The following is a 16,110-nucleotide window of genomic DNA, read 5'->3' on the forward strand; positions in this document are numbered from 1 at the left end:
AGCGCCGGTCCGCCCCGCCCAGGCCTCTCTGTGCGACGGCGGCGCCCCCTGCGGCCAGGAGCAGTCCGGAAGTCGCGGCCTCCAGGGCGGCGCAGACGAACCGCAGGCGGGCTCACGAGCGCCGGGGGCGGGCACGGCAGGGCGGGGTGCGCGCCGCGGATCCCGGGACCGGCCGGGGTACTGCGCATGCTCGAGGCGGCGGGTAGAAAGGCGCGCCCGGAGCGCGGCGGGGGTACCTGGTGGGCTGGGCGCTCCGGGAGGCCACTGCACGAGAGTTCTGGCTTCCACTTCTAAGGCCCCTCCCCGGCGCCGTGGTGACCCGGGTAAACCTAGCTGGCTGCTAAGGGCAATAGCGACTCCTGCTGGCCGCTGGAGTGCTCCGCTCCCGAGTCCAGATTCCCATGCCCAGGAGCCAGAGAAGCTGAGCTGCGGGTCTGGAGCCGGAATATGCCCTAAAGGGACTGATCCTAACCACAAGATTATAACCCCAGCACTACCCCCATTCCCCCAAACTTTACGAAGTGAAAACCACCCACGTGTGGAGCATAGTGGTTAGACCTCCTGTTGTAAATGCAATTTTCCTACGTTGAATCTGGCGCCTAGTTTCCTGCTGCGTGACTTCGGACAAATAACTTGTCTTCTCTGGGCGTCATCTGTAAAAGTGGGAATACTAATAGTACTTTCCCCATGGGGCTGCTATGAGAATTATGAAGGACCGTAAAGTGCTTAGCACAATACCTTGTACATAGTTAAAAACTCAAACGATAGCTACGATTAAGAAATACACAAGCACTGTTTTAAGAGTCAGGCTGAGGCCCATAAGCAGCTGTGTCATCTCAGGCCAACCTCGCTGGGGCTCACTTCCCATGAAAACAGCCACCCAAAGGGTCTCTTCTCTTTACAGCCTTCTTTGGTGTCAGACCAGCCTCTGCCATCTCCTGGAATCCGATCAATCCTGGGCTGGACTGGGATGCCTTTAAAAGGCACCCCAAGGAAAGCCACAGAACCCTATGAAGGAGCCTCTGGCTACAGGTGGAGAAAACCACTGCAGATACAATCGCCGCTGATTTCCCCCTTGAGATGTATTCTTAAATGCCTTCTAAGTCTCAGGGCTTTTTCTCCTCAGCTTTGTCACAGAAAGCTCTTAAAGCCAGCAATAATAAAGAAAACATGCTTGACAACCCTCTCCTCCTCCAAGCCCTAACAAAGAACTTTTGCTTTCCTGACTCATTTTCTGTGGAGTTCCTCATAGCCTCTGCTGAGACTCTCACAAATCCCAGCTTGGGTCCTTGCATCCTGTAGGTGGGAGCTTCTCGCTTTGTTTTCACGTGGTTTATCTGGTCAGGCGGGGAGGTTACAACTGGTCCCCTAAGTGCAGAGACTGTGGGCCTCCAACATTGAGAATGGGGGAACCGGGTGTCTGGCAACCTTCAGGAGCTGCCAGGAAACTGCTGGACACTAGCAAGTGCTCTAAGCAGCCAATTAGTGACTTAATGTCCTGGGAAAGTCAGTTTCAGGTGAGTTCATTTTCATGCTGATGTCATTATGCAAGAGTTTAGAAGAGTTCTCACCCTTGTCTGCAGGTTGGAATCACTTGGGTATTTTTCAAATGCTGCCGCCTGGGTTGCACCCCCCAGGGATTCTGATTTAACTGGCCTTGGGTGCATCCTAACTGTGGGTTTTAAAAGCTTCCTAAGTGATTATGTTTAGAGAAGGTTGAGAATCCCTAAGTTAGGAAGCAAAGACCTACAAAGGGATAAAGACTCACACGCTATAAATATCAGATATATCACAGTTACTGGGGAAGAGACTGGGGGCCAGAAAAAAATGGAGTCTTCGATCCCCTTCAGCCTCACTTTTGACTTAGGTGGAACGACAACACAAAATTCGAAACAAGACCATCAGGGATACTACTCCTGGATGACAATCTTCTAAGCTAGGAAGAGCCCACTTCCAGAATAGGATTTGTAAAGTACATCAGTAAAGTAGTAGAAAATGTTTTAGTAATAGTAGAAAATATAAAAGTGTTTTACACTGGTGAACAATGACAGTGAAATGTCCTAATCCCAAAGGTAATATTACTCCACCTCAAGAAGCTGACTTCTCCCTCACCCCACTTCTCCCTTTTTCTAGTGACATCTGTCTCTTCCTCCTCAAGTTCTGACCATTTTTTAATAAATAAAAAACTACCACTCTGAATACGGTCATGCACCACATAATGATGTCTTGGTCAACGAGGGGCTGCATATATGAGAGTAGCCTCATAAGATTATAATAGAGCGAAAAAATTCCTATGGCCTGCTGATTTGTCTTACAATTGTTGACAGTATTCAGTACAGTAACATGCTGTACAGGTTTGTAGCCTAGGTGTTTAGTAGGCTATACCCTCTAGGTTTGTGTAAGGACTATACACTCTATGGTGTTTTCACAATGAAGAAATCACCTCACGACACATGTCTCAGACTTTATCCCCCTTCGTTAATCAACAAATGACTGTATAGCATTTCTTCACTAACTTCTTCAATATTCCTACGGGCTGCAAACTCCAGACAACCTAAAGTGTCCTAAAAGGGAATGTGATCAATACACTACCAAAAAAACCATATATGCCAGATTTAGGGGCAGTTCCCCAGTGGGAAAAATAAGCAAAACAAGATGCAAGAAGGTCCCTCCCCTGCTGCTTCCCACACCAGTTGACTTTAAATAACTTCTTTTCCGTTTCTGCCCCACCCCATTCCAGTGCTCCCTTCAACAAGACTTTTCAATAAAGACATGTTAGCACTGCATAGTTATAATAATTATTATCCTTTTGTTTTTTTTTTTTTTAAAGAATTGTAGTAACCTTTTTCTCCCTCTTTTGCCTTCAGTCTTACTGGGCTATTTTCAAATTCTCTGCATTCTTTTCCTTATAAGGACTATCTTTCCTTGATCTATCAGCAGCTCTTTTGAAAAAGCTAAATAAACGTCCTGCTGGAGAATTTGCGGGAGGCAGGCATCTTCCATTTAGCCATATATAGAGCAGGCATCTGATCTGCATTATACAAAGTAGGCTCAGAGTTATATATGGTTTTTGGCTCTTTTTCCAAAGCCAGGTAGTTTATAATTTAAATGTTTTAGCAAAATCAGTGCTTCCCCCAAATCCCCTTTCCAGGAACCTTTTCACTGAAAATTTCTTTTTGTCAGATTCTAAATGTCCTCTCTGGATTTCTCATTTACAAAGCACACCTGGACATACATCTCAAGGCTTTCATGCTACAAAGGCCTTTACTAATTTCAAGACCTGAGACCCTTCAGTTATTTGCATGTTACTTTCATATAAAAAAGTCTGCTGTTGCCCTTGGTGTTTCAACTGCTGGCATAGCTTTCCCTGTGCTCACGCATTCTTGGAATTGTTACCAACTTCCCAAGGAATTCTTTTCTAATTGGGCCTCTAGGCTTAATTAGCTTTTAGCATGGAATCCAATGGTGTGAAAAGAAGTTGGTCCTTTGGCTTGACTTTCTGAGGCAGAAGAGGCAAGCCCTCAATTAAAAAGCTTCCAAAGGGCAGTGGACAAAGAGCTTAGGAGAGCCTTAGCTGTGTGCATCACCCCTGCAACTATGTGGTGGTTGTCAGAAGGCTGACAGGTGGGGGTGGGGCCGGCAGGAGGGGCAGGGGGCAGCTAGCTCACTATACCATATAAAGCACTGAGCTATATATAACTCATAGCTTACTTTCTGGACCTAGTGCCTTCAGACTGCAGACCCAAGCAAGTATCATCTTCCCAGGCAGATCTTAAGGGGTGGATTAAGGCTTACGCTAGTGAGAAAGGAAGCCTCCAAGTGTCTCTGTGCCTCACCATGAAGTGCAACCTTCTAAGTAAAAGTACCATGGTGTCATTTCTTTCATTTAGAGGCCAGGTTCTCTGAACCCTGACTAGACCCACCACCAAAATCCAGAACTTCCCACCCACTGGAGATGGCAAAAGGAAAGAAAGTGAAGAAAACCTGGCATTCTCTCCACAAACCTTGGTGATGACACCTCAAGGGTTTTCTGCCACCAGGGAAGTGAAGTTCACCTCCAGAGTCCAGTTTCAGCTGCCCTATTCTCCCAGCCTCTCATCCACCCACCTCCACCCCCAGGGAGGTAAAGGAAAGGAGAAGAAGAGAGGAGTGGATGAAATATAAATGAATGTGTGCAGTAGCAGTCAGAGGCGGCATCCAATGCTCTGGGCCATGGCAGGGCTGTGTGCAGGTGTCCAGCAGGAGAAGGTAACCTTCCTCCATTGCTCTCCAGCCCTGTGGTGACCGCAAAGTGGCCACGCAGGCAAGAGGTGAGGGAAGCAGTGTGAGCGTGCACTTACGTCGGTGGCCTTTTTTTCTGCCAGCTCCAGCTTCTCCTGGGCATCTTTGAGAGCCTCAGAGTATTTGTCCAGTTCATCTTCGGTGCCCTTGAGTTTCTTTTGCAGTGACACCAGCTCATCTTCCAGCTGGGAGTTGGCCAGGGGGTACGGGGAGGGAGGGGGGTGCAGCAGGCAGCGTGATCCCGAAGGGGAGGGGTGTGGGTGCACAGAACCAGAAGGACAGGGACAGCGGGAGAGACAGAGGGAAAGACAGGGAGGGAGAGAGAGAAAGAGAAAGAGTTAGCCATTCATGCGCCACGCTGTGCCGCGCGCCCCGGGTACCTTGGCGGCGGCCTCCTCGGCGGCCAGGAGGCTGTCCTCCGCCTTGTGCAGCTCCTCCAGCACCCGGTCCCGCTCGTCCTCCGACACCCGCAGCAACTTCTCCTTGGCCGCGATGTCCTCCTCGAGCTGGGGGCAGCGGCGGGCGGGCGCGGGCGGCCGGCACGGACCGGGTGTTAGACACACACAACACACGGGCATCGGGTTGACTGGGGCCCCTGGGGCTCGGGGCGCCGCCGCCGAGATGGAGTGCAAGGGACCCGAGGTAACTTTCTCTTTACCCGAGCTGGAACCGCTCCAGGGCTCACCCCGCACACCCACCTGCCCTGGGAGGAGACTCCTGCCGAGGTCTCAGCGGGCTCAAGTCCACTACTTGGGGACACAGAAGAACGCCACTGCTGGCCTGGCTTTCGGGCTGTAGCCTCCGTTCCGTCCCATCTTTGTTCTTTGGTAACAACTCCATGACTCCCCTTTCCTTCCCAAGTTTAACGTTCCTTTCTCCCCAGTCAAAAGTCAAATAACTTATAACATTTGAATTACTCGACCCCCTTTCTCCATCCCGCGCCCTTCCTTCAAACGTCCCCAGGAACCGGGTGTCCTCCTCCCTCCCCCAAACTGATTCCCAGTCCTGAGAATAAAGCGCCTCTAGGACTTGACTTCGCGGGCCATGGGAACCAGAGAAGGGAAATAAGCGTCCTCAGACCAGACTACAAAGTTAGACTAAGCCTGGCTCTTGCGTTTCCCTTCCTTCTTTCCAGACGCGCGCCCTGGCCGCCCTGGGTGGTGGTGGGGGTAGGGTGGTGGCTCCCCGAGTCCTTGGGGTGGGGATCCAGCCAGGGGTGCCAGGCTTGGGTCCCGGCGCTCGGGGCGCGGGTTCAGGGCCGGGGAGGCGCAGACCTGCTTGCTCCTGTCTTCCGCCGCCTTCTTGTCGGCCTCCGCCTGCTCAGCTCGATCCAAGGCGTTCTCCTTGTCGAGCTTCAGCATCTGCATCTTCTTCTTGATGGCGTCCATGGTGGCGGCTGCGAGGGGCCCTGGGGCTGCGGCAGGAGCGGCGGGGCGAGCGCGCGATCGGGCGGAGGAGCGGGAGTGCGAGCGCGGAGTCGCCTGCTGCTCCCAGATATGTACTTTCCCAAGGGGGGGACCGCATTCCTCAAGACAGCCAATACTTTTTTGGAAAAGCTTTTTTCTCCTGCCCCCCTTCCTCCTCTCCTCCCTCCGCCCCGTGCCCCCTCCCCGCTCCTCCCGCGGGGGCCGCTCGCCCATTCGCTGCCGGCCGCCGGCCTCCCAGTTGACGGTGGATATGACTATATATGGGGACCCGAGCCGCCGAGTCGGCTGCCGAGCGAGGCCGCCCTGTTTCTAAACCTGCGCGCCAGGGAGAGGGCGTTGGGGCCTAGCCGGGGCTGAGGCGCAACCCTCTGCCCTCCGCGCCCCCTTCTCTCCGGGCCGACACCCTGCCATTAGGGTCCCCAGCCGAGCCCGCCCTGAGCCGCCGGGGGCTGGGAGAGCGCGGGCCAAGTGGTGGATGCGCGTCGCCCCCCTGGGCCGTCCCCCGGCGCGCTTAGCCAAAGGCCCTGAGGCTTCCCAGCCGTGCCGCACCCTGCGTCAGGGCCGGTGCGCTCTCGGCACCCGCCAGCGCCTCCCAGGCAGCTCTCAGCCAGCCAGGTGTCATCCTGGGCGCTCGCACTCTGGAAACTCAACTGGAACAGAGAAAGGGAGAACGTGGGAGAAAGCCTGGGGCGGCTTCTGAGACTTTCTCTGCGGGCGCGGGTCAGAAAGGCAGGGGGCGGCACAGCGACAGCACACGGAGTCTTGTTTTCTGCGTGCCCTTTCCCCCAGCGGAGGTGACAGTCAAATACTTTAGGGACACAGGACTCAGTGGCGTACTTCTGTGCTTGCTGTGCGGTGCCTCCAAAAAGGTGTGCGTGTGTGTGCGGGTGGCAGTTTAAGAACATTGAATTTAGACTCACGCAACTTGGTCCGTGGTCTCTACTCTGCCACCAGCAACTGTGTGACCTTGTTTGCTGCCCGCGGCTTTCTCAACTTTAAATCCGGGGGGTAGATGATCTCCGAGGTCCCTCCAGATCTAACTTGTTATAATTTTTCTTGCACTGATTTTAGGGAGTCGGCCTTTCCATGTTAGATGCTTAGGTGCCGGGTTTCGGAAAACATGGGATCGGCGTTATCCCGGCTAAGTCATTGCATCCGCAGCCGCAGTTCTGAGGAGGGAGCAGGCCCGGCTTTGCCGTGTGAGCTGTGCTTGGAAGCAGGAGGATTTTCCCCCAACACTTCTTATTTTGAACTCTACTGCTCCCATCCCCCAAGGGGGAAAGCCTGCTTTTTTTCAGAGCTTCAGTGGGAGGGGAAGAGAGAGGGCTGCCCCCAAGCCCTGAGCTCAGCTGAGGCAGGGTTGGTGAGGGTCTTGTTAACAGTCCCCACAGAATAATTCACAGTCTGTACTGCATGGTTACCGAATATTCCCCGGACGGTAGCTGAGCAGATCAGGCAGGCCAAACAACTTGTAAGTCCTTCAGAGAATGATCAAGTTCCTCTCCAGGATTTTATCGGGTTTCTTCCACTAACCCAACTGCCCAGGAGGGAAAAGATACACTGACACTGACCTAATGGTCAGAACATTAGAGCTGTGTGCATAGGGGCTGCATGGCACAGAAATTGACCAGAGCCCTTTAATCACAGTAGGTCAACCCAGCCACCGGAACAGTGACAAAGTTCCAGGCATGTGGACAATATCCAGATGCGTGGACTCCAGGGAGCTGACTCCCCATGTTGGAGCTCAGCAGAGGAGGCAAGAATAGGGAGTTAGGAGTCAGTTTCAGGGATCCAAACCTGGCCTGGTCACTTCCTTGCAGTGTGACCTTAGCCATGTTACAATGTCTCTAAGCCTTTTTTCTCACTTATAAAAAGAGGCAATTGAACTAGAGAAACTCCTTGCGGGACCACATGTTACTGACTTTTCTTTTCTCACTGTGCCATATGTAGCCGAGGAACTCATTAAAGTTTCCTTAAATGAAATCATGCTACAAGCAACTTTTAAAACATGCAATTATTGAGTACCTGCTATGTACTAGGCAGGTACTAGGCTCTGGAATCCAAAGAATGAGTAGCACAGGTCTATGTCCTCCAGGTGTTTGGCATGAGCAGGGTATAAGAATTCACAGGAGGAAGAAATAGAAATGACTAGGTCAGAGCAGATGGGAAAAGGTTCTCTGAAAAGGTGGTGTGGTTTTTAAACTGATTTTAAAGGAAGGGTAGCAGTTAGCTAGAGAGGAGGGCCATTGTATGAGTCAAGGAAAGAAAAAGGAATGTTTGGTGGTGGTTGGACAGTAGGATTTTGGGGGTGAATGGGGACATGAGACAAAAGGAAGGCTGGGGCGGTATGATAAAGGGCCTTGAATTCCAGATTCAGACATTGAGACCTTATTGTGTAGTTTAAAGCCATCTCTTCTCTTCTTTTCACCTCTTCCTCTCCCAGACTCCCTCACCTAGGGCTATATTCAGAGGTTGAAGCATCAGGCAGGAAATGCCATGTGTAAAGGTGATTAAGGTTATTCACAATTTTTTAGGCTTTCTCCCCAATTTCTTGGTAGCATTGTACATCCCACCCAGTTAAGTTGGCTGTGGCCATTTGACTTGCTTTGGCCAAGGAAAGGTGAGCAGAAATGACTTATGCTGGATACTTAAAGAGTTAGTCCACGTCTAACCACGTTCGTTTTTCAAGACTGTGGCTGCTCTGTCATTGTGGGTTTTCAAGTGGCTCCCTCTTTCTTCCCACCTAACCCTTGGTGGACATGTAGTGAAAACAAGATATAAATATTTGTTATTTTAGGCCACTGAGATTGGGGGTTATTTGTTACTGAAGCATAACTAGCTTCTCCTGACTAATACAGCACAATAGGCATGCTTCAGCTAAGTTATGAAAAAGCAGAGAAGTGATTATAGAGAAAGAATGAAGCAGGCATATCAAGATAAACAGAAGCACCATTTAGAGAAAGAGATTGGGAGAATATGACCAAATTTCAGTTCCAGGGGTCCTTATAATAACCCCCTGTATTTCCTAAGGTTACATGAGAGGGTCTATATTCCTTGACAGTAAAAAGCTTACCAAATCATGGTGGCATGAGAGCCTGCAGAACATTCTTGGCCCAGAGGCTCTATGTGAACACCACGAACATGCTTGGAATTTCCCAATTTCTCCAGTGCTTGGTATTCAGTCATTTCTCAATGAATGTTTGCTGAATGATTTTTTTTTTTATGACTGACAAGTCCAACTTTCTTATTGACTTATAGGTAAGTCTGGGAACGTAAAGTAACAAATCTAGGTTCAAAGATCTTGTTTCCATTCAAAATATGGGCTGTGTGTTTTATTTCATGAAGAATGAATATGAGTATCGTGATAGGGTAAGACAAATGTCTCCAAATATTTATTGGACACCTTTTGTGTGCAGGACATTTAGGGCTTATGGGATCCAGGGAAGTAGACAAAAGACATGGATCTTTTTCTTTTTTTTTTCTTTTTTTTTTTTTTTTGAGACGGAGTCTCGCTCTGTCGCCCGGGGTGGAGCGCAGTGGCCGGATCTCAGCTCACTGCTAGCTCTGCCTCCCGGGTTCCCGCCATTCTCCTGTCTCAGCCTCCCGAGTAGCTGGGACTACAGGCGCCCGCCACCTCGCCCGGCTAGTTTTTTTTTGTATTTTTTAGTAGAGACGGGGTTTCACCATGTTAGCCAGGATGGTCTCAATCTCCTGACCTCGTGATCCGCCCGTCTCGGCCTCCCAAAGTGCTGGGATTACAGGCTTGAGCCACTGCGCCCGGCCAACATGGATCTCTTTCTATAGGAAAAGTGTCTATGCGTGATGCAGGGAGAACCCTCTCTTTGGGAGTCATTTAATGGGTATTTCCCATGGCATGACCATCAGCCCAGTTGGTCACCTGGGGCCCTCTATAGCTCTGAGGATCACATATCTCAGGTTTTCTAGGAAACCTTTAATATTAAATATACTGTCTTTTCCTTCCATAAAAGCCCTTGTGTCATACTACATTTTTCAATATTTGGTTACAGAGGAGAGTCAACATGAGCATCGTTTCCCAATGTGACACCTTTGACAGGAATGCTCACTTGAGTATGTACATCAGGATTGGTTTGTTTGAAAAAACAGAATGGAAACCTCATTACCTGATAGTCACCCCTTGTTTAACAGCAATAGCCCTGCCCGTGTACTGTGACTCCCCCAGAATCAACAGTGCTGACTGAAGCAATTAAGGGAAAGTGAAGAATCTATAATTAAACTGAGAGACGATTGCTTCTTCCACTGGGTTTTGGAATGCAGTGTTTTATGCTCACGGCTCAGTGTCCCCGGAACAAGACACGGCATGCTCTCCTCATACACTGGGAAGTTTTGTTTCCCAAGGGTTTGTGATGCTACCATCAAGGCCTCACAGAAAATATGCTATGTTTCCTGGGGCTGGGGGGTGGGGCTGGTCTGGAGCTCTGAGAAAGGTCTTTAGGCCATTTTCAAGGCTTGCCTGCCTTTATTGTTTAGTAACACACAGCTGGTCCTGATTCTTCGGAGAGGCCGTTGAGCATGCTTATTACCTGGAATGTTTGCATGGGCAAAATGTTTGTCCCAGTACAAAAAAAAAAAAAAAAAGGCATAGGAGTTTTCCTCCTTACCTCTTATTGCCTGTCTCTCAACAGTATCAACTCAGTGTAGATTTAATCAAGCTCCAAATGTGGGGGAATGTAGCTGTCTTAAGGTGATAGTCCCTCATGTTCGTATAGTTTATAAAGCACTTTCAAGTTCATTACCTCCTCCTCCCAACCTCTTATGACAGCATCAGGATGAGTTCTCTGATTTTCACTCTGTAGATGAGAAAACCAGGCCGAGCACAGTGGCTCTTGGTTGTAACCCCAGCACTTTGGGAGGCTGAAGCAGGAGGATCACTTCAAGCCAGGAGTTCAAAACCAGCCTGGGCAAATTTGTAGAGATTCCCCCCATCTCTACCAAAAAAATTATAAATTAGCCGGGCATGGTGATTCACAGCTGTGGTTCCAGCTACTCGGAAGCCTGAGGCAGGAGGATCGCTTGAACTCGGGAGTTCGAGATTGCAATGAGTGCCACTGTACTCTAGCCTAGGTGACAGAATGAGACCCTATCTTGAAAAGAAAAAAACCTAAACCAAAACAAAACCACACACACCAAGGGCAGTGACTGGTTCAAGACCCCTCAGCTGGGAGGTGGCAGTGCAGGCACAAAAATGCAGATATCCGAACTCTCAGTAACAATGCTCTTTTCATTCATTCATTCCCAGCCTGTTTTGGGGTTCAGTTTGATTTCATATTTATTTTATTTTTATTATTATTATTTTTGAGACGGAGTCTTGTTCTGTTGCCTAGGCTGGAATGCAGTGGCCCTATCTCAGCTCACTGCAACCTCCGCCTCCCAGGTTCAAGTGATTCTCCTGCCTTAGCCTCCCGAGTAGCTGGGATTATAGGCGTGCGCCACCACACCCAGCTAATTTTTGTATTTTAAATAGAGACAGGGTTTTACCATGTTGGCCAGGCTGGTCTCGAACTCCTGACCTGAGGTGATCTGCCCACCTGGGCCTCCCAAAGTGCTGGGATTACAGGCATGAGCCACTGCGCCTGGCCTTATTTCATATTTAAAAGCAATACAGTATAAGAGGAAGAGGAGAGGGGGCCTCTAAGGTCTTTTCTACACCAGAACGTGGTTAAAACATGATACTAACGAGGCTAAGATTGAAGGGTTGCCCTAGCCTGCACGGGGCAGCTCACTACAGCAGCCTGGGCTCCTAACCCCTCCCACCCACTGTCAGTAAAGGAAGAACCTGGTGAGAAAATGTTAAGCCAACAAAATCTTTTTCCACTCTTGTGTTTATGACCAAAGATGGGATAATAAGGATGTCTTGAAGATAGAAAGGTGAGTATGTTAATTTTATTCCCAGTAGCTTTAAGGGAGGATTTGAGGTAATCAATGGATATCTACACTTGATTCCCTCAAAACCCTTGGGTTTGCAAAGGAATGAGCCACCAGTTAACCCAGGCAGTATGTTTGGGGGGAAAGTGAAGGCAAAATTTGGAGCGAAACAGCATCTAGTGCCTCCTTAAGACCCAGCCTGCACAGAAACGAAAGCGTCTGTACAGACTTCACAGTCCAGAGCCTGAGGGCCACGTCGGAGCCTTGGACTGGTTTCAATCATGACTTCCCAGCAAACCCCACATTCTTTTCCTATTGAATGCCACCTGTTCATTTTTATATTTTTATACTTGCTTCTCAAGTTTCTGCTGATGTCCTTAACAGGAACATATGTGGAAGTGACCTTTGCAGCCTCCTGAACGGCGAGTAGAGCCCCACCCTTACTTCCCAGACCATGAAATTCGATGCAAAAAAGGCCCATGGAGGCGGACAGCCCAGGTGCCTCTCCCCTACTTGAGGTCTCGCTACAACCCACTCAGGCTCTAGGAGGCAGCCGTGTTAGGTAAATTCAAAATTAGAATTTCTAAAATTTTGTTTCTGCACCTGTGCCAGACCTAGTGCTAACAGCTTAATTCTCAGTGGAGGTTATTTGATTTGAGGCCTATGGGTGGGCCTAGGTACTGAAAGTAAGCAATGGGCTTTCCTTTGGTTTTGTGAAGACCCTTTCTTGGCAGACTAGCAAAACCTGTTCCCCCAAGGTTTAATTGGTTAACATGTAGGTTTAATCAAGGTCTCTGTGGGGGAATTTAGCTGTCTTAAGAATGGTGATATTCCCTTATGTATGTATAGTTTAAAAAGCACTTACAAGTTCATTACCTCCTCCTACCCACCTCTCATGACAGCATCAGGATAAGTGCACTAAAAGCAAAACCTTTTACCCCAGGGTTTAGCACTTTCTTCTGGGACCCTGAGTTCTTAAGAGAACCTGTTTTCTTGCTTTGATAGAAGTTGCTATTCCTCAATAGAAATGCTTCTCTGAGTATTTTCTCCTGAGGACCATTCTACCTCAGGAACTTCAGTGGAGGAGGAAGCCAGACTTTTCTTACTGCTTAAGGCAGAGGAAACTGTTCTTTTGCTGAGGTACTGCTGCTTGAGGAGGGAGCTCCATCAGGGCTGCCGGCCGAGTTCCAGAAGAGGCCTGTATTTTTAGCATGGCCTTCTTCACTTCCCAGCACCTGCCGTGATCTGTAACCCAAGGGGCTACTTAAATGCCACTGAGATGACTGAGGACAAGGCAGCCTGAGCTAATGTCCTAAAATACCACCCAAGGGAGGTTTTTCTTTTGGGAGCCATTTCATTTCTACCGCGTCTTCTTCCTTCCTCAGCTGTGGGCTATTATAGATCCTGGCTGAGAAGTATGACATCTGCCCTGGGAAGAAGTTAGAAAAATCCACTGGATCTGTCTACCTTGATGCCAGCCATCTACCCTTGGCTCCCAGTTTCTTTTTTTTGTTGTTTGTTTGCTTATTTTATTTTATAACTTCATTGTTCCTTCTTCCCCAAGGCTTCCAGTTTCAGTCTTTCTACTGTCCTTGCCAGATGGAAGTAACAAAAGCATGTCTACACATATTTTTCCCAAATCAAAGTCATTTTTTGATATCCCTGAAAATAGGTGAAGTCATATGACAGACAAAGTCAGGTAATGTTTCAGATGAGATGACGGTAAAGGGAAGGCAAACCCCTCTCCTAGCAGATATAACTCATGGAGCCCATTCGTCCATAAAGATGGTACAAGCTGGAAATAGAAATATGTTATCAAGAAGCTTGATACATTTGTGGAGGACAGATGCACCGTGGGTCATGAAGGATAATGAGGATGTCTTAGGATGACTCTAATCCTGGAGTTTGACATCAGCCCATCCATCCACAGCATTCCTTGGCATCACTGTCAGATGTACAATGCTGGGCTGCTAAATCCTAGGGATGACCCAGTGTGGAAGTTCTTATGTGCCTCTGCTGATTTCTCTGGCAACTCTAAATTCTCCCAAATGCTGTGGAAGGCCTGGTATGAAATCAAGAGTTCATTTTTTTTTTTTTTTTTTTTTTTTTGAGACGGAGTCTCGCTTTTTTTTTTTGCCCAGGCTGGAGTGCAGTGGCACCATCTCGGCTTACTGCAAAGGGGCTCCGCCTCTTGGTTCACGCCATTCTCCTGCCTCAAGCCTCCGAGTAGCTGGGACTACAAGGCATGCACCCACACCCGGCTTAATTTTTTGTATTTTTAGTAGAGACGGGGTTTCACCAGGTTAGCCAGGATGTCTCATCTCCTGACTCGTGATCCGCCCGTCTCGGCCTCACCAAAAGTGTTGGGATTACAGGCGTGAGCCACCGCGCCCGGCAGGAGTTCATTTTAAAAAGAAGGAAATCAGAACTTTTATATTGAAATGGATTTTGTCACCATGATCAGTTTTCCTTTAGTTGGGCAAAAAATGTAAGCAGTAAAATCATACATATGGTAATATAATTTAGTTAAATTTCTTTCTTTTTTTTTTTAAGATGGAGTCTCGCTCTGTTGCCCAAGCTGGAGTGCAGTGGCACGATCTCAGCTCACTGCAAGCTCCGCTTCCTGGGTTCACGCCGTTCTCCTGCCTCAGCCTCCTGAGTAGCTGGGACTACAGGCACCCGCCACCATGCCCAGCTAATTGTTTTGCATTTTTAGTAGAGACAGGGTTTCACCATGTTGGCCAGGTTGATCTCGATCTTTTGACCTCATGATCTGTCAGCATGGGCCTCCCAAAGGGCTAAGATTACAGGCGTGAGCCACTGCGCTCAGCCCAGTATGTATTATATATATGCAATGTATGTCATATATGCATATGATTACACACACACACACACACACACACACACGATGTGGGAAGTTACCCATTAATTTGATAAGTGAATTCACTTCCTTTGAAGAGGTAGGAGGGGTGCTAGGATCAGAGATGGTCTTCAAAAAGGAGTATAGCTATATCTTTATGGTTTAATTTTAAAGTAGACTATATTTGTGAATTATATAAAGTATTAATCGTCTCCTATTTTCCCTTCTTTGTTATTTAAAAATATATTCTTGAGTGTATTACAGAAAACTGTGGAGGGTTTATAATTGCCCGCATCTCTTAAAGGAAGAAAAATCCACTTTGGTGTGTACCTAAGCCAAAGCCTCACAGCAAGTAAAAACTAATATAAAAGTAAAGTGGTCAATTTCCTTTGGGGCACCCAACTGTTTTTCAGTGCCTACTATTTGTCAGGCATAAAACTTGGCACCAGAAATTTAAAAGTGAACAACCTGGAATTCTGGCCCTCTGTGGGATCCTTTATTTCTAAGTTACTGCTTGTGGCAAACCCAAATTTCAAAAGACCTACTGGAACTGCTGTTAATGGTCTTTTACAAGCCACCCAGTAAAATCAGCTTCGTTGCTTTACCATCTTGTGTTTGGACCAAAAGCAACATGCCCCTAGATTGATCATTTATTAAGTTTGCCACACCTGGTTCCTGATGACTTACGGATGTTTCCAAAACTCCAACCTACCTTAAAAGGATAAAGAAGATTTGCTTCACCAGGCAAAGTCAAAAGAATGTGCTGCAGCCTGGGCACGGTGGCTCACGCCTGTAATTCCAGCACTTTGGGAGACCGAGGTGGGTGAATCACGAGTTCAGGAGTTCAGGACCAGTCTGGCCAACATGGCGAAACCCCATCTCTACTAAAAATATAAAATTAGCCAGGCATGGTGGTGCATGCCTGTAATCCCAGCTACTTGGGAGGCTAAAGCAGGAGAATTGCTTGGACCCAGGAGGCGGAAGTTGCAGTGAGCCGAGATTGTGCCACTGCACTCTAGTCCCGGTGGCAGCGTGAGACTCCATCTCCAAAAAACAAAAACAAAAAAAGAATGTGCTAGAGTCTAAAGGAATAGCAGCTCCAAATGTGGAGCTAAAAAATGCTTTTGGAAACAAATCCAAATAAAAGAACAGACAGCAAAATGTTGACTGTCATTGTTTTGGGTGATGGAGTTGTTAGTAATTTCAGAAATTCTTTATTTTAGTGTTCGAAAAATGAGCATGTTCTACTTTTATAATAATAGCAAGTTAATAAGCTTGCCTAAAAGCTCCTTTAGCCATCCACAACAATGCTTTATGTATAAATAAGAGGCCTCCCAAAGAGACAGTTTGCAAAGGAATAGTGCTTATGACTCTGAATTACCTGTTAGATTACATGCCAGATTCTACCTGTTCTGTCTTCACCATCGCAGTTACTTGCGTACTTGTCCTAAAGCCTCTGCTAGAAGGCATGCTCCTCACCAGCACTCACCTTAGGTTCCACTGAGTCATAACACAAGTAGTCATAGCCGCAGACCCTCACTAGACGAGGCTTGGATGAGGCTAGGACTGAACTCTTCAGATAGGCAGCAGAGTCCACGTTCTTAACAAATAGACTGTAGACTGTGTGTCTCCCCTCCT

The 16,110-nt window shown here is 48.2% G+C and overlaps 1 protein-coding gene across 13 annotated transcripts in view; it reads right to left on the reverse strand.

Moving 5' to 3' along the window:
- The window catches only part of TPM1 (tropomyosin 1), a 29,747-nt gene extending 23,892 nt beyond the window's left edge, over positions 1-5,855 (reverse strand). For 7 of the 13 annotated variants that reach the window (XM_017869059.1, XM_017869061.1, XM_017869055.1 and 4 more), the window contains exons 1-2: positions 5,556-5,855; positions 4,341-4,466 (exon numbers count right to left, since the gene is read on the reverse strand). In XM_017869059.1, the coding sequence (XP_017724548.1) occupies positions 4,341-4,466; positions 5,556-5,669 (240 nt within the window). In that variant the 5' untranslated portion in view covers positions 5,670-5,855. Of the gene's footprint in view, positions 1-4,340; positions 4,467-4,661; positions 4,788-5,555 lie in introns of all 13 variants that reach the window. The other 6 variants (XM_017869062.1, XM_017869066.1, XM_017869057.1 and 3 more) reach the window with 2 other exon arrangements.
- Between the last annotated feature and the right edge of the window lie 10,255 nt (positions 5,856-16,110).

The sequence above is a fragment of the Rhinopithecus bieti genome, unplaced genomic scaffold (genome assembly GCF_001698545.2).
Source record: "Rhinopithecus bieti isolate Rb0 unplaced genomic scaffold, ASM169854v2 scaffold_4908, whole genome shotgun sequence".
Classification (NCBI taxonomy): domain Eukaryota; kingdom Metazoa; phylum Chordata; class Mammalia; order Primates; family Cercopithecidae; genus Rhinopithecus; species Rhinopithecus bieti.